At 39.8% G+C, this 27,355-nt stretch overlaps 1 protein-coding gene across 25 annotated transcripts in view; it reads right to left on the reverse strand.

Moving 5' to 3' along the window:
* SLC22A15 (solute carrier family 22 member 15) overlaps positions 1-24,194 on the reverse strand; it is a 91,742-nt gene extending 67,548 nt beyond the window's left edge. For 11 of the 25 annotated variants that reach the window (XR_010587775.2, XR_012428945.1, XR_012428946.1 and 8 more), the window contains exons 1-2: positions 24,012-24,194; positions 8,534-8,746 (exon numbers count right to left, since the gene is read on the reverse strand). Coding sequence is in view for 4 of the 25 variants with exons in the window: in XM_074027197.1 (XP_073883298.1) it covers positions 8,534-8,746; positions 24,012-24,098 (300 nt within the window). In the remaining 21 variants the exon portion in view is untranslated. Of the gene's footprint in view, positions 1-3,948; positions 3,996-8,533; positions 8,747-16,955; positions 17,073-24,011 lie in introns of all 25 variants that reach the window. The other 14 variants (XR_012428938.1, XM_074027223.1, XM_074027204.1 and 11 more) reach the window with 4 other exon arrangements.
* Positions 24,195-27,355: the final 3,161 nt, after the last annotated feature.

Below are 27,355 nucleotides of genomic sequence, written 5' to 3' on the forward strand. Positions count from 1 at the left end.
TATAACATTGTAATTGTGGTGTATAAACTTGCTTCCCTTGAGTAGGAATACTAAGAGATGAACCAATCAAAAATAGTAACTACAACAACTTTGTAAGAGATAGAAAGTATAAGAAGTTATAAATAGAATCAACAAAAAGTCAAAAAGCAAGGGGATGAAGCTGAAGTGTTGACTTTTTATTAGTTTTCTCTTTGTTTGCTTGTTTTTGCAGAGTTAAGTTGTCATCGATTTAGGATAATGGGTTATAAGATGTCATTTGTAAGCTTCATGGTAACCTAAAATAAAAAAGCCTACAACAGATACACGAAAAATTTCAGCAAGAAATTAAAATATACCACCAGAGAAAATCACTTTCACAAAAAAGAAAAAGGGAAGGAAGAGAAAACCACAATACAACCAGAAAACAAATAACAAAAGGGCAGTAGCAAGTCCTTAATTATCAACAATAACATTGAATGTAAATTGACTAAACTCCAATCAAAAGATACAGAATGGCTGAATGGACTAAAAAACCAAGACCCAATGATCTGTTGCCTATAAGAAAAACACTTCACCTATAAAGATACACATAGACTGAAAATAAAGTGATGGAAAAAGATATTCCATGCCAATGAAAACCAAAAAAGGGCAGGAGTAGCTATATGTATGTCAGACAAAATAGGTTTCAAGACAAAAATTATAAAAAGAAACAAAGAAGATAATTATATAATAACAAAGGGGTCAATTCAGCACGTGGATATATGAATTAATAATATAGGCCACATGCAATGGTACATGCCTGTAATCCTAGCACTTTGGGGAGTGGAGGCGGGCAGACTGCCTGAACTCAAGAGTTCAAGACTAGCCTGAGCAACCCCGTGAAACACCACTTCTACTAAAATACAAAAAATGAGCTGGGCATGGTAGCACACACCTGTAGTCCCAGCTACTCGGAAGGCTGAGGCGTGAGAATGAATTGAACCAAGGAAGTAGAGGATGCAGTAAGATGAGATCATGCCACTGTACTCCAGCCTGGGTGACAGAGCACGACTCTGTCTCCAGGAGAAAAAAAAAAAAGAACTAAAAATGTAATGCACCCAACACTGGAGCACCCAAATATATGAAACAAATATTATTAGGGCTAAAAAGAGAGATAAACCCCAATACAATAGTTGCTGGAGGCTTCAGCATGTCACTTTCAGCACTGGACAGGTCATCCAGAGAGAAAAATCAACAAACATTAGACTTAATCTGCACTATAGACCAAATGGACCTGCATTATAGACCAAATAAATATTCACAAAATATTTCATCCAATAGCTGCAGAATATACATTCTTCCGTTCTTCTCCTCAGCAAATGGATCATGTTCAAAGATAGGCCATATGTTAGCCACAAAACAAGTCTTAAAAATTTCAAAAATAGCCGGGTGCGGTGGCTCATGCCTGTAATCCCAACACTTTGGGAGGCCAAGGCGGGTGGATCACGAGGTCAGGAGATCAAGACCATCCTGGCTAACATGGTGAAACCCTGTCTCTACTAAAAAATAGAAAAAATTAGCTGGGCATGGTGGCACGTGCCTGTAGTCCCAGCTACTCAGGAGGCTGAGGCAGGAGAATTGCTTGGACCCAGGAGGCGGAGGTTGCAATGAGCTGAGATTGCACCACTGCCCTCCAGCCTGGGCAATGGAGCGAGACTCCATCTCAAAAAAGAAAGGAAAAAAAAATTTCAAAAATATTAAAATCATTTCAAATATCTTATCCAACCACAATGGAACAAAACTAGAAATCAATAACAGGTGGGACTTTGAAAACGATACAAACATAAGGAAATGAAACAATATGCTTCTGAATTGACCAGTGGGTCAAAGAAGAAATTAAGAAGAAAATTTAAAAATTTCTTGAAACAAATGAAAATGGAAATACAATATACCAAAACCCATGGAATATAGCAGTACTAAGAGGAAAGTTTATTGCAATAAGCATCTACATCAAAACAGTAGAAAAACTTCAAATAAATAACCTAATGACGCAGATTAAAGAATTAGAAAGCAAGAGCAAACCAAACCCAAAATTAGTAGAAGAAAAGAAATAATAAAGATCAGAGAAGAAATAAATGAACTTGAAATTTTTTAAAAAGTACAGAAGATCAACAAAATGAAAAAATTGTTTTTTTGAAAAGATAAAATCAATAAACCTTTAGCTAAACTAAGAAAAAAAGAGAGAAGACCCAAATAAATAAAATCAGAGATGAAAAAGGGGACATTACAACTGATATGACAGAAATTCAAAGGATCATTACAGGCTACTATGACCAACTATATGCCAATATGTTGGAAAATCTAGAAGAAATGTATAAATTCCTAGACATATACAACCTTTCAAGATTGAGCCATGAAGAACTCCAAAACCTAAATAGATCAACAAGTAACAAGATCAAAGTCATAATAAAAAGTCTCCCAGAAAAGAAATGCCAGAGACCCATTGGCTTTACTGTTGAATTCTACCAAATATTTAAAGAAGAACTAATACCAATCCTACTCAAACTACTCCAAAAAATAGAGGAGGAGAGCTGATTCTACTTCCAAAATGATTCTTCGAGGCCAGTATTACCCTGATACCAAAACCAGACAAAGACACATCAAAAAAAGAAAACCTACAGGCCAATATCTCTGATGAATTTTGATGCAAAAATTCTCAACAAAATACTAGAAAACCAAATTCAGCAACACATTAAAACATCCATCATGACCAAGTGGGATTCATCCCAGGAATGCAAGGATGGTTCAACATATGCAAATCAATGTGATACATCATATCAACAGAATGAAGAACAAAAAACATACAATCATTTCCATTGATGCTGAAAAAGCATTTGATAAAATTCAACATCCTTCATAAAAATCTGCAAAAATCTAGGTATAGAAGGAACATGCCTCAAAATAATAAAAGCCATATACGACAGACCCACAGCTAGTATCATACTGGACAGAGAAAAACTGAAAGTCTTTCCTCTAAGATCTAGAACAAGACAAGGATGTGCATTTTCACCCCTATTATTCAACTTAGTACTGTTAGTCCTAGCTAGAGCAATCAGACAAGAGAAAGAAATAAAGGGCATCCAAATTGGAAAGGAAGAAGTCAAACTACCCTTGTTTGCAGATGATATGATCTGAAAAAATCTAAAGACTCCACCAAAGAATTATTAGAATAGAAACAAATTCAGTAAACTTGCAGGATACAAAGTGAACATATAAAATCAGGGGCATTTCTATATGCTAACAGTGAACAATCTGAAAAAGAAATCAAGAAAGTAATCCCATCTTCAAAAGCTACAAATAAAATAAAATACTTAAAAATAAACCTCACCAAAGAAGTGAAAGATCTCTACAGTGAAAACTACAAAATATTGATGCAAGAAATTGAAGAGGACACAAAAAAATGGATAGATATTTCATGTTAATGGACTGGAAGAATCAATATTGTTAAAATGTTCATACTACCCAAAACAATCTACAGATTCAATGCTATTTCTATCAAAATACCAATGACATCTCCATAGAAAGAGAAAAAAAATCATTCTAAAATTTATATGGAATCACCAAAGACCCAGAATAGCCAAAGCCATCCTGAGCAACAACAACAACAACAAAAAACCTGGAGTAATCACATTATTTGAATTCAAATTCTGCTACAGAGCTATAGTAACCAAAACAGCATGGTATTGGCATAAAAAATATTGGAATTATGGGAAGCTTCCTTGATTTGATAAAGAGCATCTATAAAAACCTACAGCTAACACTGCACTTAATGGTGAAAGATTGAGTGCATCCCTCCTAAGACCAGAATCAAGGCAAGGATGTCCACTCCTACCATTTTATTCAACACAGTGCTAGACATTCTAGCCAGAGCAATAAGGAAACAAAAGGCATACAGATTGGAAACAGAAAAAAAAATAAAACTGTCCTTACTTTTTATATGACTGTCAAGAAAATCCCAAAGAATCTTCAAAAAGCACCTAGAATTAATAAGTAACAACTTAGATGAAATGGACTAACTCCTTGAAAAGCACAAAGTACACAACTCATACAATACAAAATATATCATTTGAATCACTCTATAACTATTAAAGAAATTAAATTCATAATTTAAAAATTTCCCAAAAAGAAATAACACAAGATTAAGATCAAAGGATACAAGATTAACATACAAAAATTACTTGTATAATATTAATCTATACTAGCAATAAACATGTAGAAACAGAAATTTAAAATACAATACCATTTACAATCCCTCAAAAAAAAGAAAAAGAAATATTTAGATGGGAATCTAATAAAACATGTTCACGGTTTGCATACTAAAGATATGAAACATTGACGAAAGAAATCAAAGACACTTAAAATAACACATAGTATTGATGTATTGGAAGACTCAGCATAGTAAAGACATTGATTCTCCCCAAATTTATATGCAGGTTTAACACAACTTCTATCGAAATCTCAAAAATATTTGTTGGTAGATATAGACAAAATTATTCTAAAATTTATATGGAAAGGCAAAGGAACTGAAATAATGAAAATACTTTTTGAACAAGATAAAGTGGTAATCTATCCCTTTCCAAATCTGCTTATATAACCACAGTAATAAAACTAAGCCTAGATGAATCTGCAGATAATTATGCTGAATAAAAAAAGCCAATTTCAAAAGGCTTCTACAACATGATTCCATTTTTACAACATCCTTAAAATGAAAAACTCATAGTATAAGAGGGCAGATTAGTGGTTACTAGTGATTAAGAAAAGGGTAAGGGATGGGAGGAAAGTGGGTGTGGCTCTAAAAGGCCATGAAGGATCCTTGTGGTGATGGAAATGTTTTGTGTCTTAGCAGTGTCAGTGTCAATATTTCAGTTATGATATTATACTATGGTTTTCCCCATTGGGGGAAACTAGGTAAAGGGTACACAAAATTTCTCTGTATTATTTCTTGCAACTGCATGTAAACCCACAATTATTTCAAAATGAAAATTTTTATTAAAAATAAAAGGACACAAGAGGCAGCTTGAAGAGGTTCCCATTGGTAAACTAGGAAAAATTTTAGTTCCAAAACAATTCAGAGCTGTAATAAATTACAAATCATTGAAAAGAATAGGAATCCAAGAGTATATACATATGGTTGATAAATATATAGGCAAATAGGCACAGAGACAGACAAGGGAGAAGAAAGGGCTCTTGCTTACAGTAGAAAGTACGAAAGCTAGTAAATGTGATGAAAGTGCTGGAGTTAAGAAATAACCATTTTGGGCCAGGTACAGTAGCTCACACCTATAATCCCAGCACTTTGGGAGGCTAAGGAGGGGAGATCACCTGAGGTCAGGAATTCGAGACCAGCCTGGCCAATATGGTGAAACCCTGTCTCTATTAAAAGACAAAAATTAGCAGGGCACGGTGGCAGGTGCCTGTAATCCCAGCTACTTGGGAGGGTGAGGCAGGAGAATTGCTTGAACATAGGAGACAGAGGTTGCAGCAATAAGAAACAGCAAATTTATATAACCTGAAAGTGATTCCCCATAGTTCTCTATTCCTGGAAATGAAAAAAAGATAGTAACTGGCAGGGACGGGGAGAATATCAGACAATACCTGGAATGGCTAATCAAAATTAACATCACCACTAAGGGCAGATGGATATAGTGTGTCTTTTGATGTGATACCCTGAGAGGGATACATTATTTATGTACTATTCTGACTTGGGATGCAAGACCAACCCAAATGAGGAATCATCAGACAGATCCAAAATGAAGAACATTCTTATTTTGAAAAAGAGAAGAGGTATAGATGCTTTAATAATATGAGTGTTATAAAAGAAAAAAAAAGGCTGAAGGTCAAAAGATACTAAAGAACTATAAGACTAAATGTCATATGTGATTCTGAATCGGATTCAATACATGAGAGGAAAATACAATGCTATCAAGGATGTCATTGGGTTAACTGACAAATTAGGTACGGATGGCATACAACTAGGTATAGTTTAAATAAAACTATAGTATCAATGTTGAATGTCTTGACATTGATAACTGTAGTGTGGTTATGAAGAGAATATCCTATTTTTAGGAAATACACGCTGAAGTATCTGGGCATAAAAGAACACTAATATATGCAACTTTCAAATGGCTTAGGAAAAAACAGACAATAATAATGCTAATGAGGCAAACTAGTAACAATAGATGAAACTAAAAGAGATAAGGGGATTCTTTGCACTATTCTCACAATTTCTTTCATTTGAAATTATTGCCAAATAAAAAATGTTTTAAAAATTATTTGGCTATAATTACTCACCAAAAAGAACCTAAGAAATGTACATGCCAATTTGGATAAGATACACTCCTAAAAAGCACAATAATTAAGAGCACAGGCTTCTGAGTGAAGACAAATTTAGCTTCAAATCTCAGCTCTGCCATTATTAGCTAACACTGACCTCAAGGGATCTCCATTTTTTTAATCTGTAAAATGGGGGAAATGATTCCTATCTCATAGAATTACTTTGATAATTAAATTTTACGTATATCACAATCTCTGGCATATCATAATCATTAAACAAAGCTGCTTGTTATTTTAACAGGTTAGGAGTGGTGGCAATGGTGGTGGTGGTGGTGGTGGTGGTGGTGGTGGTGGTGCTGGTGGCTGCTATAGGCCATGGAGATACAAAGATGACCAAAACATGGTTTCTGACCTCAAAGAACTCTTAGAGCTGAACCACAAACAACAGTCTGTAACATAAGTGAAAATAAATTGGTACTGGAACAGAAACAAAAGCATATTTACTCCTGGGGAGTTGGCTGGGAAGACTCACAGGGAAGGTGACACTGAAAGTGAGCCTTAGAGGGTAGGTAAGGATTTCACCAGGTGGAAGTCAGGGCAAGTGGTGAGGGTTTTTCTGACAGTAACAGGTTATGCTGAGAGCTCGGGGCACGTGTGGGAAATAGTAAATATTTCCACTGGGGTGAGAGCGGGGGAAAGTGCAGAGTGGGGCTGGAAAAGTACACCTAGACCAAGCTATGAAGTGTGAGGGGTCCTGAATGTAACTCATAGGGTCTCTAATGTGTTCTGTGTGCTGTGGGAGCATCACTGGAGGTTTCTAAGTGAAGAGTAACATCAGGAATTGCAGTCAGAAATGCTGCTTTGGTGGTCACTCAAAAAGTTAGTCTCGTAACTTTTAGGAGTGGGGCACTCCACTGGGGACTCCTAAAAAAAGGCCAAGAAAACATCATCCTTGGCATGTCTCCCCTTTTTTTAGTATGCCGCATCCAAAGCAGGATTATCAAAATAGTCAACAACAGGTAAGGCTGGCTAGGCCATGGTGCAGACATACAGACAGGCGGACACACACACACATACTCTCACACACTCAGACACACAGGAGAGTGGCTTCCAGGAAGGAGTGGTCAAGGGATTTTGGGAGAGCTAACTAGCATGGCAACCAGAACTGAGAGCTGGCAAGGGTCCCAGAGGCCCCCTGTTGTACCAGGCATTTACCCCATTAACCGGATCATAGGGTCCAAGGATGGGGCCAGGATGCCAACAGACACATGGGTAGCTCAAGGGGACCAGGCAAAGGAAAGGGGAGTATTTCTACATTTTAACAACCAACACCAGTGCCTTCCAGCTGACCATGAGATCTGCCCCCACCCAGGGTTTCTCTTCACCAGACCATCTACCCTCAGATTCTTTAACTCTGGCTGGCTCAGAAGGACCAGAAACGTCTCTCTGGCCAGCAAAGCCCCCTTGAAAGTAAGGCTTCCTGACCACACTAGGCGGTACTATCTGTGTTTTACATTGTACAGGCAAGGTGCTCCATATGGTCTACACACAGGACTGGACTTAAAAATGAGCTATGGGTCAGGCACGGTGGTTCATGCCTGTAATCCCAGCACTCTGGGAGGCCAAGGTGGGTGGATCACCTGAGGTCAAGAGTTCAAGAGCAGCCTGGTCAACACAGTGAAACACCTTCTCTACTAAAACTCCAAAAAAATAATTAGCCAGGCATGGTGGTGGGCGCCTGTAATCCCAGCTACTTGGGAGCTGAGGCAGAAGAATTGCTTGAACCCAGAAGGCAGAGGTTGCAGTAAACCGAGATTGTGCCACTGCACTCCAGCCTGGGCCACAAAACAAGACTCTGTCTCAAAAAAAAAAAAAGAACTATGGATGCTATATATGAATTGTTACATTTCTCTGTGTTAATTTTTGCACATTTAATAAAGAGAGATTAAAGATTTAATTCACTTTTTAAAAGGACAACATAATTAATATATTGTTCTTTTGGAGCTTGTATCTTTTCATCTAACTAGTTTGGAAAGATTCACACTTCTCCCATGTGTAGTAAGAGGAAAGGAATGTGTTCTCATAGAATATTCTCCTTTGATACATTAAAACCTTTAACTTTTCAATTTACTGGAAAGTTATTTGAAAATATGGCTGATATTTAAATCAGCAAGACAAAAAGAGTAGCTCCATCTGGACAAAGAGAGACATTTATTTAGCGATTGGAACAGCCTGTTGTTACCTCTGAGGCAATGGAGGTGAAGCTGCTGCTGAAATGCACATGCTTATGGATCTCACTGCCGTTGGCTGTCAGGAGCCAGTCCCCAAAGGCCTGTTCTTCACCAGCTGACTGGTTACCGTGGCTCTGATTTGGCAGGAGCTCTGCCAGGTCCCAGTGGTATGATGGCGTGGCCCCAACCAGTGCAATGAGGATGGCCTCCGTGGCAACGTAGAGCTGAAAGAGCAAACACACAGAACCAAACACTGCAGACATTTGCCATCAATGTTGAAGACACTTAGCAGGCTTGCAAACCTTGAAAGATCAGTTTCTTGCTTTTGTATTTTTATGAGCTACAGATATAAGCCACATCAGAAACAAAGGAGAAAAACATAAAAAAGAACCTTTATGATCTACCACAAACAGAATCATTGGCAATCCCACTTGTAAAATGCTTTATACTTTTTCAGAGGGTTTTCTTTCTTTTGAGATATTTCTGATGCTAAAGACACTGTTTATATGCTTATATGGTTCAAAAGCAGAAGGGCAGGGAAAACATTATTTGCTCTGATTTAAAAGAGTAACATTCCAGCTATTATCTCTTCAACACCATATCTTCAGATCAGATAAGCATTCACCAGGGGGCTAGGAGTATCTTGGCCTTGGATTCATGATCTAAACAAGAGACTTTCTGTAGTATAATTGTCTCAGAAAACAATATATATTATATTGTTTTACTAAAGCAGGTAAGCATAGTATGCACTAGAGTAGGCACTATTTTAAAATATGATATACAGCTCATAATAAGATTTTAAGAAATTCAAAGTCCCAGCTATAGATACTCATTTTGTAATGTTGAGTTGTACTTAGTCTTGGTTTGATCTAGCCATAGTTGTCCTCCTGCAAAGAAAATATATTTCATGCATTCGTTCAAGAAATATACTTCACACGTTCATTCAAGAAATATTTATTAAACACATATGCCATTGTCACTAATTGTTCTGGGCTTTACAGCTACTTGAAATTGGGTTTATGTCAAGCCCTATTGCAACCTTTTTGTGCTATGGATTTTCAGTATTAACTCCCATTGTTGGATGATTATTTCAAGTTTAACATTTATTAAGAAAACACATAATCAGTCTGCTCCAGAGCAAGACAATCTAAAGAAACTATCCCTATTAACTTAGAACTTGATGTCTTAAGATACCTTTAATCATCACTGCTGCAGTCCCAGCATTTTGGGAGGCTGAGGCAGGTGGATCACTTGAGGTCAGGAGTTAGAGACCAGCCTGGCCAACATGGTGAAACCCCATCTCTACTAAAAATACATAAATTTTCCAGGTGTGGTGGCGGGCACCTGTAATTCCAGCTACTCGGGAGGCTCAGGCAGGAGAATCGCTTGAACCCAGGAGGTGGAAGTTGCAGTGAGCTGAGATCACACCACTGCATTCCAGTCTGGGTGACAGAGTGAGACAAAAAACAAAAAACAAAAAAACAGATGTGATGTTTCCATTCTGGGTAAGGCTGAGAGGATCTAAGGCATTCTCAATCTACTTTGAGTCCATCGACGATGGCACTCTCTGGAGAGGTACAAAGCTGCCATGGGTCAGGATGCTGGGTGATTTCTTATACACTGCAAGGGAAAGTAAGTTCCTAGACCGGCTCCTATTTGCATACTATTACAGAAGTTTTCAAATAGGAGGTAATCAGCTTATAAATATAAAAACCTTAATAATTATATGAACAGACAGATTACACATTTAGCAGCAGCTATAATTACAAAGCCACTTACACCCATTTAGGAACTGCCCCTGATTATTATAATCTGCTGAAATTTAATTGATGGGTATAAAGCAATGAAAAACATGGGGCAAGGGAACTCGGGAGGAGAGGACTCAAAACACACATTTTAGTGAATGCACAGCCTTCAATTAGGAAAGCAAACTAGTTATGTTTTCTAAATATACTCTTTCCTACCTTTGTTCACACCATTCGCTTCACCTGGAAGGCACTTTCTCCTGCTGCAAATGTTTGAACTTTCCCCATCCTCCAAGATGCAACACAGATATCACCTCCTCCATGAAGCCTTCCTTACTGTCTTGCTTGTATCTCCAACCCCTCCAGAAGTCCTCTCCTGTTTCTTGCTGCTCACTCCTAAAGCTCCATCTAGACTTTTGAGAGCATGAACCATTTCCTTCACTGTATTATATTTATGTATTTGCTTGTCTTATTTTGTCTGATTGAAATATACTCTCCTTAAAGGCAGGATCTATGTCTGATTCACCTTTGGTCTTCCAAAGCAAATAACCCAGGGCCTGCACACTCAACAGGTGAATGAATAAATGACCAGGATGGAATACCAATAACAGCACATGCCTTTATAATGCTAATTATGTGCCAGGCACTATTCAAAGTTTCTTTTGAATATATGTTAACATATCTTTTTTTTTTTTTTTTTTTTGAGACTGAGTTTCGCTCTTGTCACCCAGGCTAGAGTGTAATGGTGCGATCTTGGCTCACTGCAATCTCTGCCTCCCAGATTCAAGTGATTCTCATGCCTCAGCCTCCTGAGTAGCTGGGATTACAGGTACCTGCCAACACGCCCAGCTAATTTTTGTATTTTTAGTAGAGATGGGGTTTCACCATGTTGGCCAGGTTGTTCTTGAACTCCTGACCTCCAGTGATCCACCCGCCTCAGCCTACCAAAGTGCTGGGATTACAGGCGTGAGCCACCATGCCTGGCCAACATATATTTTTATCTGGATTGTTCTAGGATAAGCAATCTTCTAGGTAGAAGAAGAAATGCTCCAAAGGGTCCTCTAATCTGAGGCATCGTCCATTATGAAGGATACCATTCTCAATAAAGCCAGTTTGGAGAAAACAACTCAAAAACAAAGTGATGTTGCTATATACCCTTATTCATAATATAGGGAATAGTGAAATCTACCTAAGCAGTATTATCTGTATTCATCAGTATTAACCGGTTTTCTTTCTAGCAACCTGCAAGCAGAATAAGCACTTTCCACTTCTCTCATCTTCTCTGTTCTCCTCCCACTCTTCACAATGTCTTCCTCATCCACCTCCTATGCATGCACACACACCCACACAAACACACACACACACACATACATCCAAGGCCCTCACAGAACACACAGGTCCACAGCTTTATGCCACCAGAAGAGTCAGAAACTTGCAACTCTTCTATGCAGTGCCAGCCTCAATAAAACGGTGTTAGCCTTTTTGTCTCCTCCAGTACCCATGGTCATGCTTACTTTTGCTAACCATAAGGGAGACAGAAGAAGCAGGCAGTAATGATACTGTTTCATAAATGCTATGAAAGGGGTACTGTGAGAAATTATGTCAGAGAGGCAATGCTTAAACACTGCATTCAGATTAATACTGGTCCTCGGCCAGGTGCGGTGACTCATACCTGTAATCCCAGGACTGTTGGAGGTCAAGGTGGGTGGATCATTTGAGGTCAGGAGTTTGAGACCAGCCTAACCAACATGATGAAACCCTGTCTCTACCAAAAATACAAAAAAAAAAAAAAAAAGTAGCTGGGCATGGTGGCACATGCCTGTAGTCCCAGCTACTTGGGAGGCTGAGGCAGAAGAACTGCTTGAACCCGGGAGGTGGAGGTTGCAGTGAGCTGAGATTGCGCCAGTGCACTCCAGCCTGGGTGACAGAGCGAGCCCCCCCACAAAAAACAAACAAACAAACAAACAAAAAACAACTAGGTCCTCTATTCTACAGTCACTTACAGGGTCATATGGTCATAGAAAGTCAAAGATGGCTTAGCATTAACTAGCCATGGGGATGTATCACCTACACACAGAATATGGGGGTGGTTCTCTTTGGTTTGCTATCTTTGGCTATGACAAATTCACACAGCTCACATCCTATTCCTTTCCCCTAAAAAAACAAAAATATTCTCTCATTCTTCTCTCTACTATTATCTACAACTACCATGGACACATTCACCCACATAGTTTTGCCTAATAAAATTGCACCCATCAGCAGATGGGCCTTAAAGCCACAAAGAGCAACCACCATCCATTGTCTACCAGAGTGAGAATAACAACATCTCAAATAAATCATTATCTTCTCTAGCTCTACCTCTAGGGAAGGAGAACAAGTGCCACAGATGGCTGGATTTTTTCCCCCCTTTCAATGTAATTATAATTAGAAAAATGACTAAAATGCACTAGGGTATTGAAATTTTTAAAGTTTCAAGAAGTGAAGGTTTTTAAAGTAATTTTATATTAACACCATTATGAGCTCTTACAATACTTCTCAGGAAACCAAAAAAGTCTCCTATAAATTGTCTCATCACAATACCTTGTGCTATGAAGTCATGGTTCAGTATGATGTTTATTTTTTAAGTAGGAAAAATGAGACACAGAACGATTAAGTAAACTGTTCAATTTATATATAACACTAATTGCAAAAGCAGGATGAGAACAAGAACCACTTAACTTTGGGGCCAGAGCTTTTTCCGGAGAAAATAGAGGGAGGAGGGAAATCAAAGATTATTTTATTGTTGCCATTACCTTTTTTTTTTTTTTTTTTTTTTTGAGACGGAGTCTCACTCTGTCGCTGAGGCTGGAGTGCAGTGGCCGGATCTCCGCCTACCAGGTTTACGCCATTCTCCTGCCTCAGCCTCCCGAGTAGCTGGGACTACAGGCGCCTGCCACCTCGCCCGGCTATTTTTTTTTTTTTTGTATTTTTAGTAGAGACGGGGTTTCACCGTGTTAGCCAGGATGGTCTCGATCTCCTGACCTCGTGATCTGCCCATCTCGGCCTCCCAAAGTGCTGGGATTACAGGCTTGAGCCACCGCGCCCGGCCACCTTTAGTTTTTTTTAATGCATTTAGTACTCAGTTACCTAACCAACTCAATCCAAAGCATTACATAAGCCAGACCTTAATCATGAAGACAGGATTATATGCCCATTGTCCAGCACAGAGTGGGTATTCAATCAATATTTGTTGGCTGACTTACTAATACTAGCTATTTTTCGTGTGTAAAATTTGAGACACACTAACACACCCGGAGTAACTGGTGCCTCTAAATACTGTTTTTTCCCCATTTTAATCTGTCTACATTATGACACCAGATCAATCTCCCTGAAACTCCTCCTGAAACTCTTCCAGTCAAAACATATTAATGGATAAATAATAAGTTTTCTAGCATTCCAGATCCTCCACCACATGGTCCATGTGCTAACTAATCTGCATTCAAGCTTCCTCTACCAGCCTATTCAATTCCCCCAACATGACTTATTCATTGTGTGGTGTGAAGGCAGTAGAATCTGTTATCCCGAGTCTGAATCCCAGCTCCAATTAAACCTTGAGCAAATCCAAACCTCTCTAAGTTTCGTTTTCTTCCAGTTAAGACCAGACACTAATGGTACATCTTTATCCAAGTCATTAATATCGAATTAACCTATCTTCAGTGTCAAGTGCGATTCTTCCATAGTCAACAGTGAATGGCACAGCACTGTACAAATAGTATACAATAGTGCTTCCTAAATTTAATGTGACTCCCTAAGTCTGGGTGGGGCTAAGAGTCTGCATTTCCAACAAGCTGCAACAACCAACAACCACACTCTGTGTAGCAAGGGCATAAGTTATTCCCTCTTCCACACTTATTCCAATTTTATGTTTTTCTACCTGAAATGACCTTCCCATTTCTCCCTAAATCCAAGCTTCAAAGTTCAGCTCAAGTTCAGATATCTCTCTGACGGCTTCAACAAATCACTCTAGACTACACCATCTCCTCTCTTAATTCCTAAAGCATTAGTTGGCTGTACTATTTACTGGGGAAATACTGCTCTGTATCATTATATAATGTGTAGATATAGTTCAACTCTAACTTTCAATGATGTGTCATCTCCTGAAGGAAAGAAACTCTAACTTATACTGCAATTTCCCTCTAAAGAACCCAACACACTGCTATATACATAAAAGTCTATCTCATATATATAACATATATAGTCTATCAAATACATTTTTTAACTAACTCCTTGCATAATGGTATAACCAAAAAAAAAAAAAAGATGAAAAACAACTAGTAACTCTGTTACCTAATTTTTGTTCCAATCACTAATTAAGACTAGGCCAGGTGCAGTGGCTCATGCCTATAATCCCAGCACTTTAGAGAGCCAAGGCAGGAGGATCACTTGAGTCCAGGAGTTCAAGACCACCCTGGGCAACATAGTAAGACTCCACCTCGATTTAAAAATAAATTTAAAAAAAAATTCTGGACAAATTATTTAATCTGCATCTGTTTCTCTCTCGCTCTCTTTTTTTTTTTTTTTTTTTTTTTTTTTTTTAGATGGAGTCTCACTCTATCACCCAGACTGGAGTACAGTGGTGCAATCTTGGCTCACTACAACCTCTGCCTCCCAAGTTCAAGCAATTCTCTGCCTCAGCCTCCCAAGCAGTTGGGATTACAGACGCCCATCACCACAGCCAGCTAATTTTTGTATTTTTAGTAGAGACAGGGTTTCACCATCTTGGCCAGACTGGTCTTGAACTCCTGGCCTCGTGATCCACCTGCCTCAGCCTCCCAAAGTGCTGGGATTACAGGCGCAAGCCATCGCGCCCAGCCTTCTCTCTCTTTTTCAAGTAAAATGGTAACACTACCAGCTAACCATCCCTTCTTCTTCAATGGTTTAATTTTTAAAAAACAAACTTGTAACAAGCACCAGAACTTTGCAACACAGTATGTTATACACCTCAGATGATAAAATGGATAAAAAGTAGTCCTTTCCTTCAAGGCACATACATTCAAGTGAGGACAACAAACAGTCATGTGTCAATACATCACTCAACAACTGGGATACGTTCTGAGAAATGTGTCGTTAGGCAAGTCCATCATTGTGCAAACATCAGAGTGCACTTACCCAAACCTATCTATAACCTCCCACACACCTAGGCTATATGGCATAGCCTATTCCTCCTAGGCTACAAATCTGTAAGGCATGTTACTGTACTGAATATTGTTGGCAACTACAACACAGTGGTGAATATTTGTATTTCTAAACATACCTAACATAGAAAATACACAATTAAAGATTTTTTAAATGGTACACCTGTATGGGACACTTACCATGAATGGAGACTGCAGGACTGGAAGTTGCCCTGTGTGAATCAGTGAATGAGGAGTGAATGGATGTGAAGGCCTAGGACACTACTGTAGACTTTATAAACAATGTACAATTAGGCTACATTCATTTTTTAAATTATTTCTTCAATAATAATTAAACTTACTGTAGCTTTTCTACATTTTAAACTTAAAATTTTTTTAACTTTTGACTCTTGTAGTAACACAGCTAAAAACACAAACACATTATATAGCTGTACAAAAATATTTTTTCTTTATATCCTTATTCTATAAGCTTATTTCTATTTTTTTTTAATTTTTTGAACTTATTTGTTAAAACCTAAGACACACACACATTAGCCTAGACCTACGCAGAGTCAAGATCAATACCACTGTCTCTACCTCCACATCTTGTCCCAATGGAAGGTCTTCAGGAAAACAACATCTGAAGACATGGAACCCTCATCGCCTATCACACCATGCCTTCTTCTGGACTGTCTCCCGAAGAATCTGCCTGACGCTGGTTTACAGTTAACTTTTTTTTTTTTTTATAGGTAGGAGGAGTACACTCTAAAATAACAATTAAAAACATAGCATAGGAAATACTAGGCGATAGGAATTTTTCAGCTCCATTATGCTTTTATGGGCCCAGTGTTGCATACGCTGTCATTGACAGAAACATCGTTATGTGGTGCATGACTGTATATCCAAAGCTATGAATGCAAGGCGGACTGTGAGGAATGCTGTATTAGCCATAGTGGAAATGAAGTTCATGAGAGCACAAAGAATGGAGATGTGAATTCCACCTAGGAGAATCAGGAAAAGGTTGTTAATGTGATACTTGAGCAGGTAGTAAAGGCTGCTAAGGAGTTAATGAAAACAGAACTCAGGAAAAGAAATTATTTGGTAAAAGCAATAGCCTGATCAGAGTCAGGAAAGTAAAGAATATATCTTTACATAACTGGGAAGAATTACATGGCTAGCTCAGCTTTTCCCTAACTTCAGTCATCTGAGTACCCCTTGCAAGTTTTCACATGCCCATTTTCTGTCTGCTACTATTTACTCAATAGTCTTCTTTAAAATCAATTCAAATGTTTTAATTTCAGTAAATTAACATAAAATAGAATTTTATATCAATACAGACATCACTTGGCAGGTGGAACTACAAAAATATGCACAATGTTAGAACGTCAAGTGTTAGCTAGTGTGTTTTTATTTAAGGTGGGCCACAAGAGATATTTTCAGGCTAGATTTAGGAGAGGGGTGAAAGTGAAGGAGCAGCTGTTTTTGCATTTTATGCCCAGGCTGGGGCAGGTGCCTTCGTGCCTCACACAGCTTACCACTTATGTGCTCGTCCACCTCATTGGCGTGGCACAGTCACGAAGCTGCAACCGCTCCACCTTCCCGTGGATCCTCCTTCAGCTGCTCTGACTCCTTGCCCAGGTACATGTTTAATTCTATGAGGAAAGGCAGCCACTTCATCAAGGTTGGAGGCAGGGAGAATGACACAGATTCCAGTCACTTCTGATGGGCTCCAGATCATATCTTCCTTTCTTGACCGCCTGCCCTGCAGACTTCAAGCTCCAACATCACACACAAAGACAACAGCCTTACAGAGACTGCTGTACCAGCTCCCGCAACAGTATACAGTCAAATCTCCATAATGAATGATGCATCGATTATACATATATAACCCTACATAAACACACATACACACACATGCACACACACACACATCTCCATCCTAGGGATCCTGCTTCTCCAGTAGAACTATGACTGACACAACATTAAACAAATATGGCAAAATATCTGCATTTATTAAATCTGGAAGTAAGTACATGTGTGTTTGTGCTATTACTCTGTATTTTTCCATCAGAAATGTCTCATAATTTTAAAAGAAGTTTTAAAAGAAAATGAATAAATACAATAAAACAGAATAATGTTAAGTTCCAACTAGATAATGTTTGAAGCTCCTCTAATTCTTTCATTCTAGCTCATTCCCTTTGTTAAAACAGAAATATATGGAAATGTTTTTAGAAGTGCTAACAGCAAATGAGACTTTCTCCTTAGATAAACAGGACTAAAGAAGGCTTGAGAAGGGCATAACTCTCTCATTTTATTAATAGTTAATGGTATTTAATACAATTTCCATATATCTACCATGCAGGGTATTCTGCAGAGAATGCAGAAAGAGAGGATGAGAAATAACTGATGGATTACACAGAATCAAAAATAAAAGTGAAAAGATATCCCTAGAAAGAGGGCAGAAACATGTCTTCCTCTTGGACATGTTCCCTAACAGAGAAGGTATTTAAGATAGGTGAGGATGAAAACAATTTTTGAAGTAAAAGGAAACGATGTTTAGAAAATTTACACCAACTAACCTCTATTTTATCCATGAAGTTGGGACAAAAAGCATCTAGGTAGAACTAGACGAATGGAGTCAGGAGAAGTCTGGTCTTGAGAAGAGTGATAAACAATCATCTGGCAAGAAGTAAAGGTCAGAACAGAAGAAAGAACCAATACCATGGGCTGTGTGGGTTTGTGAACTTGAAAAAGAGGAAGCATAACATATGCAACACAAGAGAACGGAATAGCAAATTACAGTATGGCCATATATTGAAATACCATGTTACAGCCACTAAAAAATACATAGCTATTCCTTTATGTGCATAACAAGGCATTCACAACATTGCTGAGAGACAAAAATCCACTTACAATACACATTTCTGCAAAAAAGATGGATATACAGTATTTATATAATAAAGAGTCTGGAAGGCTATACACCAAAATGTGAGCATGCTTTACTTTAGGGTGGTAGAATCACTAGTGATTTGTATTAATTTCTATATTTTCTCTTTATTCTACAATCACCATATGCCATTTGTTGAGTACTGTATTGTGTCCGATGAAGGCAGATATCAGTTCACATGAGTGTTTGGTCAAAGAAGTCAGAGAGGAGAGTCCTGAGCTGTGAGCATCTTCGGATTTGAGAGTCTTTTTCTTCTAAGGCAACTTCTACCTGTGGTGATGAACTAAGCCAGTATTCTGAAACCTAGGGTCAACACTGCCACAAGGCCAATTAATTGCCGGGCATTGGGAAACTCTGAGAAATCCTAAACTTGCAAAACAAATTAAACTTTCGTGATCCAGTCATTTCCAAGCGCACAGTAGAGACTGAGGGGTCATTTGCCTAATAACAATTGCCTAATAATGCCATCTTGCAGCAGAGTAGCACAGCATTCAAGCCTAGTGTTCTTTCTGCCATATTCACATTGCCCATCTTCGTGACTTTAATGACTTTTTTTGTGCTATCTTGGGAAATAATACCTTCACTGTCAAGGCACAAGTCAAACAGCCATGGATGGCCTTGGAAGGCATTCGGCGGGGGGGTTGGGTGCTGCAGAGGCATCAGGCTAGTTGCTTCCCATGGAATGTCCTAATTCTTGAGACATCCAGGCCCAAAGGAGCTCCTTAACCCTTCTGGAGGCCCCTGTATCTCTACAACCTCCCTGGATGAAAATCTGTCTGACAGATCAGCAACTTTATCTGCTTTACACTAGGGGGCAGTGTCTGTCTATGGACAACAACAGTTTTCCTGAGGGTGTGGGGGCCAGTGTGGCTTTGGTTTCTTTGATCAAACTACTGTTTGTCTCTTTGCCCCACCCACCTAAACTGGTGAAAGGCAAAAGTTCCCAGATCACCATAAACCCTCAGGAGACCCAACCTCCAGGCCACTGTGTGAGGGCTGATAGAAATAAAATTTGACAGTAGGAGCAGCATAAAACTTGCTCAAACTGGCAGAGAGCCCTGGTAAATGGCCACATGTTTTGGAGTCATGAGAGGGTCTTACTAAGACCATAGGTTCTCACCATGGCTGAAACCTCAGTGATGGTGAGAACACCCTGGGGATGACAGCTGGTCTTTATAACTGAACAAGGGCTTCACTAATGCTTACGGTGTGAACTTCATCACTTGCTTATGCCAGGGAGGTTAGAAGAACCAGCTATGATCTCAGTCATATCTCACCAAACCTAAGAATTTCTCGTGGAGGGAGGGACATGGTGCCACGTATAAGCAGACAGGGGAGGTAAGTTGTGATAGCATTCTACATGAAGTTTAACAAAACAGGCTGAATAAAACTCACTCTACCCCACCCTCCTGTGCTTAAAGGACCACAATTCACAGCCATAATTGATCAAAGGAATATTGATTTTAAAAAAAGAATGAACCGTTATTCTCATACAGCAAACTATAGTATTCTCTCCTAGATATGCATATCTTCTTCCCTTTACCATCTTTTCACTTAAAAATATTTAATATGGAAAAGCAAAAACCAAGATTCGTGAAACTACTATCACAATCAACAAATGATAACAGATGCAATCTCCTTTGTACCCTCCCCTAAGCCCACCCCTTCCCTTCCTTCCCAAGAGGCAACCAATCTCATGAATTGGGTGTGGATCTTTCTACTCCATGTTCTTATATTTCTACACTGTTTATATATATTTATGAAACAAATATAGTATTGGTTTGTGTGTTTTTTAAATTTGTATTAAGAATATGTGTCACATGGTATGTACTGTTCTGCTTTTTTTCACTTAACATTGTGTTTTAGAAATTCCTCCATACAGTCGTATACAGATCTAGTTCATTTATTTCAGATGTTGTATTCTATTAGATTTATACCACATCGTATCCAGTCCTGTTTTGAAAGTCAGGTGGTTCTAACTTTTGTTATAATAGACAGTGTTGCAGTAAACATCTTACACATATCTCCCTATGCACATGCTCAAGGGACGATGTAGGATATGTACCTACGAGTTCAATGCTATGTTTTAATTCTACTAGATGGTGCCAACTTGTTCTCTAAATGGGGTATAGTTTCTATTTCTCATTTCATCACACTCGTACTGTTAGATTGTTTAATGTTTGCTAATATGGTAAGTGTGAAATGGTATTTCATAGCCATTTTAATATGCCTGGCCCAGATGACCACTGAACTTAAAACATCTTTTCATGTGTTAACCATTACAGTTTCCTCTTCTGCAATCATTCCACTTTCTAAAATGCCGTGAAAAGCTATTTATTGCATGGATAATGTAACTGGTCATTCCAGGATCTAAAAAATAAGGTTATTAAGAGTTTATATAAAAATAATGCATTCTTGAACACCAGAATCTAAGATGAGATTCATAGCACAGCATCACAATTTTGCTGGCGAATGCTTGTTATAGATTACATGTTCCTGATAGTAAATGGGGGTTTTAAATTCTGCACAAATTATACTACAATGTATGATTCATGATTTTGAGGAAAATGACAAAGCAGGAGCCTCTGGCTTAGAACAAAGAAGTAAGGTCCATTTTCATTTCACGTCTAAAGAAATCAAGAAACAATGAATTGTATTTCAACCTTCCTCCTCCAGAGAGCCTAGACAACAAGCAAACACATACACAAACACAAAATAGTGATGATGGCAGCAACTCGGAATGACCATCAGAAGAGAAACAGTAATACACTAAATAGAATTATTCCTATTTAAATATCACGGCTAGCTCTGATCCTAGGAACAGCAAGTACATTTTGATAGTAAGAATGTTTCTAACTGTAAAGCTTATTGCTTATTCATAAATCAACCATTTTTACATAGGCAATCTTTTTCCCTTCACTTTTTGTTTACGTACATTAATACCACATATCACCATTTTCAGGGCATTTGCATCTTATGCTGAGGAAAAATCTGCAAAATCTGCATCTGTTCTTTAGTTATCTCCTAGTTGAACGCTATTGAGATTCCAAAAATTATGTTTGCGAGGAGTATGAAGGCAAGTCTCCTAGTCAAAGGAAACTGGATAGTGAGGTAACTTTTAATGATGTACATGATGGTACCAATAATTCAAGAAAACAGTTAACCAAAAACCCTTTAGAATTGGCATTGCCATGTGGTTTTGTCCTCCTAGTTTGAACATGGATGTGTTTGGAGTAAACGGAAAATCATTTTTAAAAATAATAATAATGGTCCCAGAAGAAGGAAAATGTTAAAAGGCCTGTAAAGTTTCCACCTCTGTCCTTCTGGTTTTGTGCCTCTCAACTGGCGTTAATCATTACCAAATAGCAGATAGGGAGAAGGCTCCCACTGGAGCAGAGGCTCCCTCTCTCTGGTCTTCTTGCTGTGTTGTTGGTCTGCCCCTTGCTTGGGCAATGGTACAAAAACTCCTTTGATTTTAAAAGCAGACAAACCCCCTTTCATTTAAGGTAACTGTGTAAAAAGGGCTTCTTACTCTGCTGGGGGAAGCAAAACCTCACCCCCAAGAATGATGAAATCACCTGTGATACAACTGAGCAATGGGACTCCACAGTACTCCTACCCCACAGACCAGCTGCCCTAACCCAAAACATCTCCAACAACAGACCTGGTAGAGAGGTCTTTAGGGATATCCACTCTCATACCCAGGATAGCCCTGCGTGGCTCTACAACCACCTGGATCGTGTATCTCAACGGGGTAACTGAGTCCTTAAAAACATGTAGCATGTGAAGGATTCACTTTTGCCTAGGCTGGCATCTCCTCCACCGGTATAGGCACAGCTACAGGGCATCTCCCCACCCACAGCTACGAGACAAACAACCAGTCACTCATCCCCAACACTCTGAGACCTGGTCCTTGTACAGCAAATACTGACCATAAATCAGCCAAGGTCTAGTGAACAGTCATGGACATGGGTTTGGAACTTTTTGATAGCAAACTGTAACTGGGTCAACCATAAATAAGTCAGAGAAACTTAACATGTCCTAAACCCAGAACACTGGCCTTTTTAGAACCTCACTCCACTGAAGACAAACTTACTCCAAGTTAGTGGATACTTGGCTAGGCAAATAAGAAAATGATAACAGGAAGTGAAGGGTAGGGATAGAGAATTGGGGAACTGGGATTGTTCAAGAAAGGAATTAGGTTCCTGGAATTCATGGCCGGAACAGAAAATGGGTTTTCTCAAAGAAAGTTATAAATAAAGATCAGGCATCATGGTTGCAATTCTACTTTCTCTGTATTAAATACTCTTATCTAGCTTGAACGTTTTTTCTCCCTGGGGAAAGCTTGTTTAAAGCTAGAACAACGAGCTTAAAAGAACTTCAGAATACTGCATATTCGTCAGCTGGGAACTGTTCTGCTAGACAAAGAACTGACTCCATCATTTGAACCGTTCGTTTCTGGCTGATGATGAAATCAACTGAACTTCCAAACATTTTAATCAAGAAGTCAACCCCTTCCTTCCCCCATCTTCCTGTTGAACCACTGCCATATGCGAGCTTTAAGCAACTTGTGGACTGGTGGCTATCTCCATGACCACTCTGCACTTCCTGCAGAATAACTATCATCACATGTTAACTAAATTACTTAACTGTCTGCCTGCCCTACCCGCAGCCACTGGAATGCAAGCTCCGGAAGGCAGTGAATGATTTGTCCACCATGGCATCCCTATGTTCAGCACATCCTAGCCCGTATTAAACGTGTTGACTGAAGGAAAGAGTAAAATGGCTGGCTCACAGCAAATACTAAGAAAGGATTTGTGAATGAAATGCCTTTGGCATATTGAGAGAAGCGGACTAATGTCAAATGAGCCATTTAAGTTGGTGAAGGACTAACCCTTGCCTGGCGCAGTTAATCTGTAGTGACCTTTCGCATATGGAATCGATATTTTCAGGCTGGGGTGTACAGCAGGTTCTCAGAATTCTTTATAATGAAGAAGTGATTCCATTTGATAACCACACATGGTAGATGGCACTATTCGGCTTACAGGAGTCTCAGCCCAAGGCTGGCGCAGGGCCGAACGAGCCAGCAGAACTTAAATCAGAGGGAAATAAATTCTAGGCTTTGAAAGCCCCTGGAAGAGTAAGTCCCCTCAAGCCCAGGAAAAGAGGAAGAGGATACCCAGCGCAGAGGGAGGCGATCCTGGACACAACCTTTTGTCTGCAGGTTATCAAGACTGTGTCTTAGATTCCAAGGTGACAGTGCCACAGGTAGGGTAACAATTCCCTTCATATTTGCAGCATGTTACAGGCAACAGCGTAGGGCAGGTAACACAATTTTGCATCCCTCTTTAACCAGCATAGCAGCTGAGGAACCTCCCCCAACACGCTCCTTCCAGCACTCAAGGCGGCGGGGTGGAGGGCCCGGCTGAACCCAAGAGACTCTGAGGCCGGCCGGCGACCTTGACGCTGCGGGCCGGGCCCAGGCCACCGCGCGGCGCCTCGCCCCTGCCCCACCCCGACGCTCGCCACACCTCGGTGTTTGCAGAGCCTCGGCTTCGGCCCCGGCGGTCCGGGAGCGGACGCCTAGCCCTGGGCCGGGCGGCCCTGAAGAGGGAAGTGCAGCTGCGGGGCCGCGGGGACTTACCTGCAGCAGCACGGCCAGCAGGAAGCACAAGTACATCTGGTAGATGCCCATCTCCCCCACCGCCTGGAACGCCTCCTCCACCTCCATGGCGGGCCGCGCGCAGGAACCCCGCCACCCCGCCGCCCGCTCAGGCGCGGCCCTCCCGCCCGGCGCGGCAACCCCTGGGCGCCCGGCACCGGCTCTGACCCGCCGGGGCGGGGACGGGAGCGCGGGCTGCGGGGCCGGGGCGGGCCGGGGCGGGGCGCCTGCGCGGATGGCGGGGCTGTCAGGCTCCAGCGGTGGACGCGGGGTGGGGAGCGGAGCCGGGAGCGGAGCCGGGCGACGCGGGGCGAGGGGCGAGGAGGGCGTTCGAGATCCGGGACTGGATGCCCTGGACCCGGGCCTCTGGACTTCCTGTTTAAAAAAAAAAAAAAAAAAAAAAAATGGTGTTTTGGTGTGTGTTTTGTTTTGAGAGGGATCGCTGTATTCCCTCTAAAGTGAGGAAAGAGGAAGTGGGCCGGGCTGAGGGCCTGAGAAGAAACGCCCGGACCGCGTCCGCGTGTGACTCAGGGCTCTGCCTACAGGGGACCCCGCAGCTGGCCGGCGGCCTTGCGGCTCTCAGCGATGCCTGTCCTTTTGCCCAAACCAGTTTAATGCAGGGGCTCGGGGAGCCCTAGAGCCTTCAGGGAAAAGTGCTGTCTGTGCAGCATTTCTTTCCAGTCCTACTCTGTGCTAGCCATGGGTTAAGTACACTGGTAGGTAAGCAAATTCTTGTAAAACCGCCGGATACATTTGCTTATAGAAGTACGCACGAGGCACAAAGGAAGTGCAAAAGACGAAGGATTAATCTGTGGGGCAGCAGGTGATGCCTGCCAAGGTATTTAAAGGATAAATGGCAGTTTGTCAGGTGGAAGTTAAAAAAAAAAAAAAAAGGGTAGCAGGGCCAAGGGACGCTGGTGTCCCCTCATGGGGGACGCGTTAGTCCCCTCATGCCCACACTCCCTAACCTCATTTTCTTTTTTGTTTATTATGTGTTGTCTTTTTTAACAGCTGCATAGTATTCCATTGTCTAGACCATGACTCCTAGTTTAACATTGAATAGAAATGGCGACCAACTAATGTCCTTGACCTGCCGGCATCCTTCTTATGCTTCCAAAAATTTCCGTTAATTGTGATGTCTGTTGCAGCGTATTGGTAGCTAGGCTTTACTGGTCAACTGCTTTCTTATTTTAGCAATTAAATGAATGCTCACTGTAACTGAATTTATCAGTGGGTTGGAAACTGTAAACTATAAACTCAAAGATTTTTTCCTCTCTTAAGGAAACGTTTTCTGTGTAGGTACTACTAATAGTTAAAAAGTTTCCTTCTTTGGCTGTTTCCTACGAATCCTCATTGTTAATAAATGCTGAAGTTTGACAAGTGCTTTTTGCATTTATTGACATGATCCTATTGTTTTTCTTCTTGAATGTGATAATGGGTACATTATGGTAATAGTTTTTTTGATATTGAACTTTACTGGAATAAATCCTATTAATACTTGCTCATGATATTGCTATTTATTGCCAAATTTAATTTGCTAGTGTTTTGTCTAGGGACTTTACATCTGTGACTAGCGAACTAGGCCTATAATTTTCTTTTCTTCCTGATGCTCATGTCTGGATTTGGCAGTAAGATTTTATAGCGCTTTCATAACATGAGTGTGAGTGTTTGGTAAAACTCTCCAGCAACCATCTAGACTTAGCTTGTTTTGCAGGGGGAACCTGTTTATTACAGATGTATACATACGGGTCAAGATAGATGTGTATAACTAGATATATTTTTATGGCTTTGTGTTGCTTCTTGAACCTTTTTTTCTAGAAATTATTCTTTTTTATCTAGTTTAGAAATTGTTTTTGGAATAAACTTGTTCACATTGTTCTCTTGGGGTTTTTAAAAATAAGGGTCTAACTGTGTTTAGGTCCCATTTTTCATTCTGAATAGTGTTCATCTTTATTGTTCCAATCTTATCAGTCTTGCCAGAGGTTTGTCTACTTTATTATTTTTTTAAAGAATTAGTTTTGTGAATTATTTTATTTCTTTTTTGTTTCATAGATTATATGAATTCTTTCCTTTTTTTTTTTTTTTTACTTTTGTTACTCTGTAATTCTTTCACTAGCCACATGACTTGAAAGTTTAGCTTCTTTGCTTCTAATGTTTCTTTTTTTTTAAGAATAATTATATGGGGCTGGGCGCAGTGGCTCACGCCTGTAATCCTACCACTTTGGGAGGCTAAGGCAGGCGGATCACCTGAGGTTAGGAGTTCAAGTCCAGCCTGGCAAACATGGTGAAACTCTGTCTCTACTACAAATACAAAAATTAGTGGGACATGGTGGCACAGGCCTATAGTCCCAGGTACTCAGGAGACTGAGGCAGGAGAATCGCTTGAACCTGGGAGGCAGAGGTTGCAGTGAGCCGAGATTGTGCCATTGCACTCCAGCCTGGGCAACAGAGCAAGACTCCATCTCAAAAATAAATAAATAAATAAAGTAATTATATTTAAGGCTGTACTTACCTTTCTATAGGACTTTGCTCCATCTGACAAGTTTTGTCATGTGGTACTTTTGTTGTCTTTACTTTAAAATATTTAATGACATTGTAATTTCCTCTTTAACCAATGAGCTATTTTTAGTGCATTTTTTGTTTCCAATTAAAGGTTGCTTTTTTTTTTTTTTTTTTTTACCATCTTTTTAGTGTTGTTTGTAATTTATATGCTTTGTAGATAGAGATTATATTAAATCTTGGAAATTGTTGTAATTTTCGTGTGACCTAGTATGTGTTTTTTCTTTTTTCTTTTTTTTTTTTTTTTTTTTGCAGTGTCTTTCTCTGTCGCCCAGGCTGGAGTGCAGTGACTTGATTACATCTCACTGCAGCCTTAACCTCCCCTGCTCAGATGATCCTTCCACCTCAGCCTCCCAGGTAGACAGAACTATAGGCACACACCACCAAGGCTAATTTTTACTTTTTGTAGAGATGGGTTTTTGCCATATTGTCCAAGTTGATCTCAAACTCCTGACCTCAAGTGATCCACCTGCCTCAGCCTCTCAGGGTGCTGGGATTACAGGTGTAAGTCACCATGCCAAGCCCTGGCCTTTTTTTTTTTTTTTTTAAATGTTCCACGCATATTGAAAATAACATATATTCTCCACTTGTTGTGTGCAAGGTTCTCTATTAATCAAACTTGTTGATCTAATTTTATTCAAGTAGTTATATTATTACTTAATTTTTCTCTGCTGAATATATAATTTTTAATAAATATATCAAAATTTTCCAAAATTAATATCATTTTTGAGTGTATCAAGTTTTCTGTCTCTGTGTGCTCATAAAGG

This window comes from Macaca fascicularis, chromosome 1, assembly GCF_037993035.2.
Source record: "Macaca fascicularis isolate 582-1 chromosome 1, T2T-MFA8v1.1".
In the NCBI taxonomy this organism is placed as follows: Eukaryota; Metazoa; Chordata; class Mammalia; order Primates; family Cercopithecidae; genus Macaca; species Macaca fascicularis.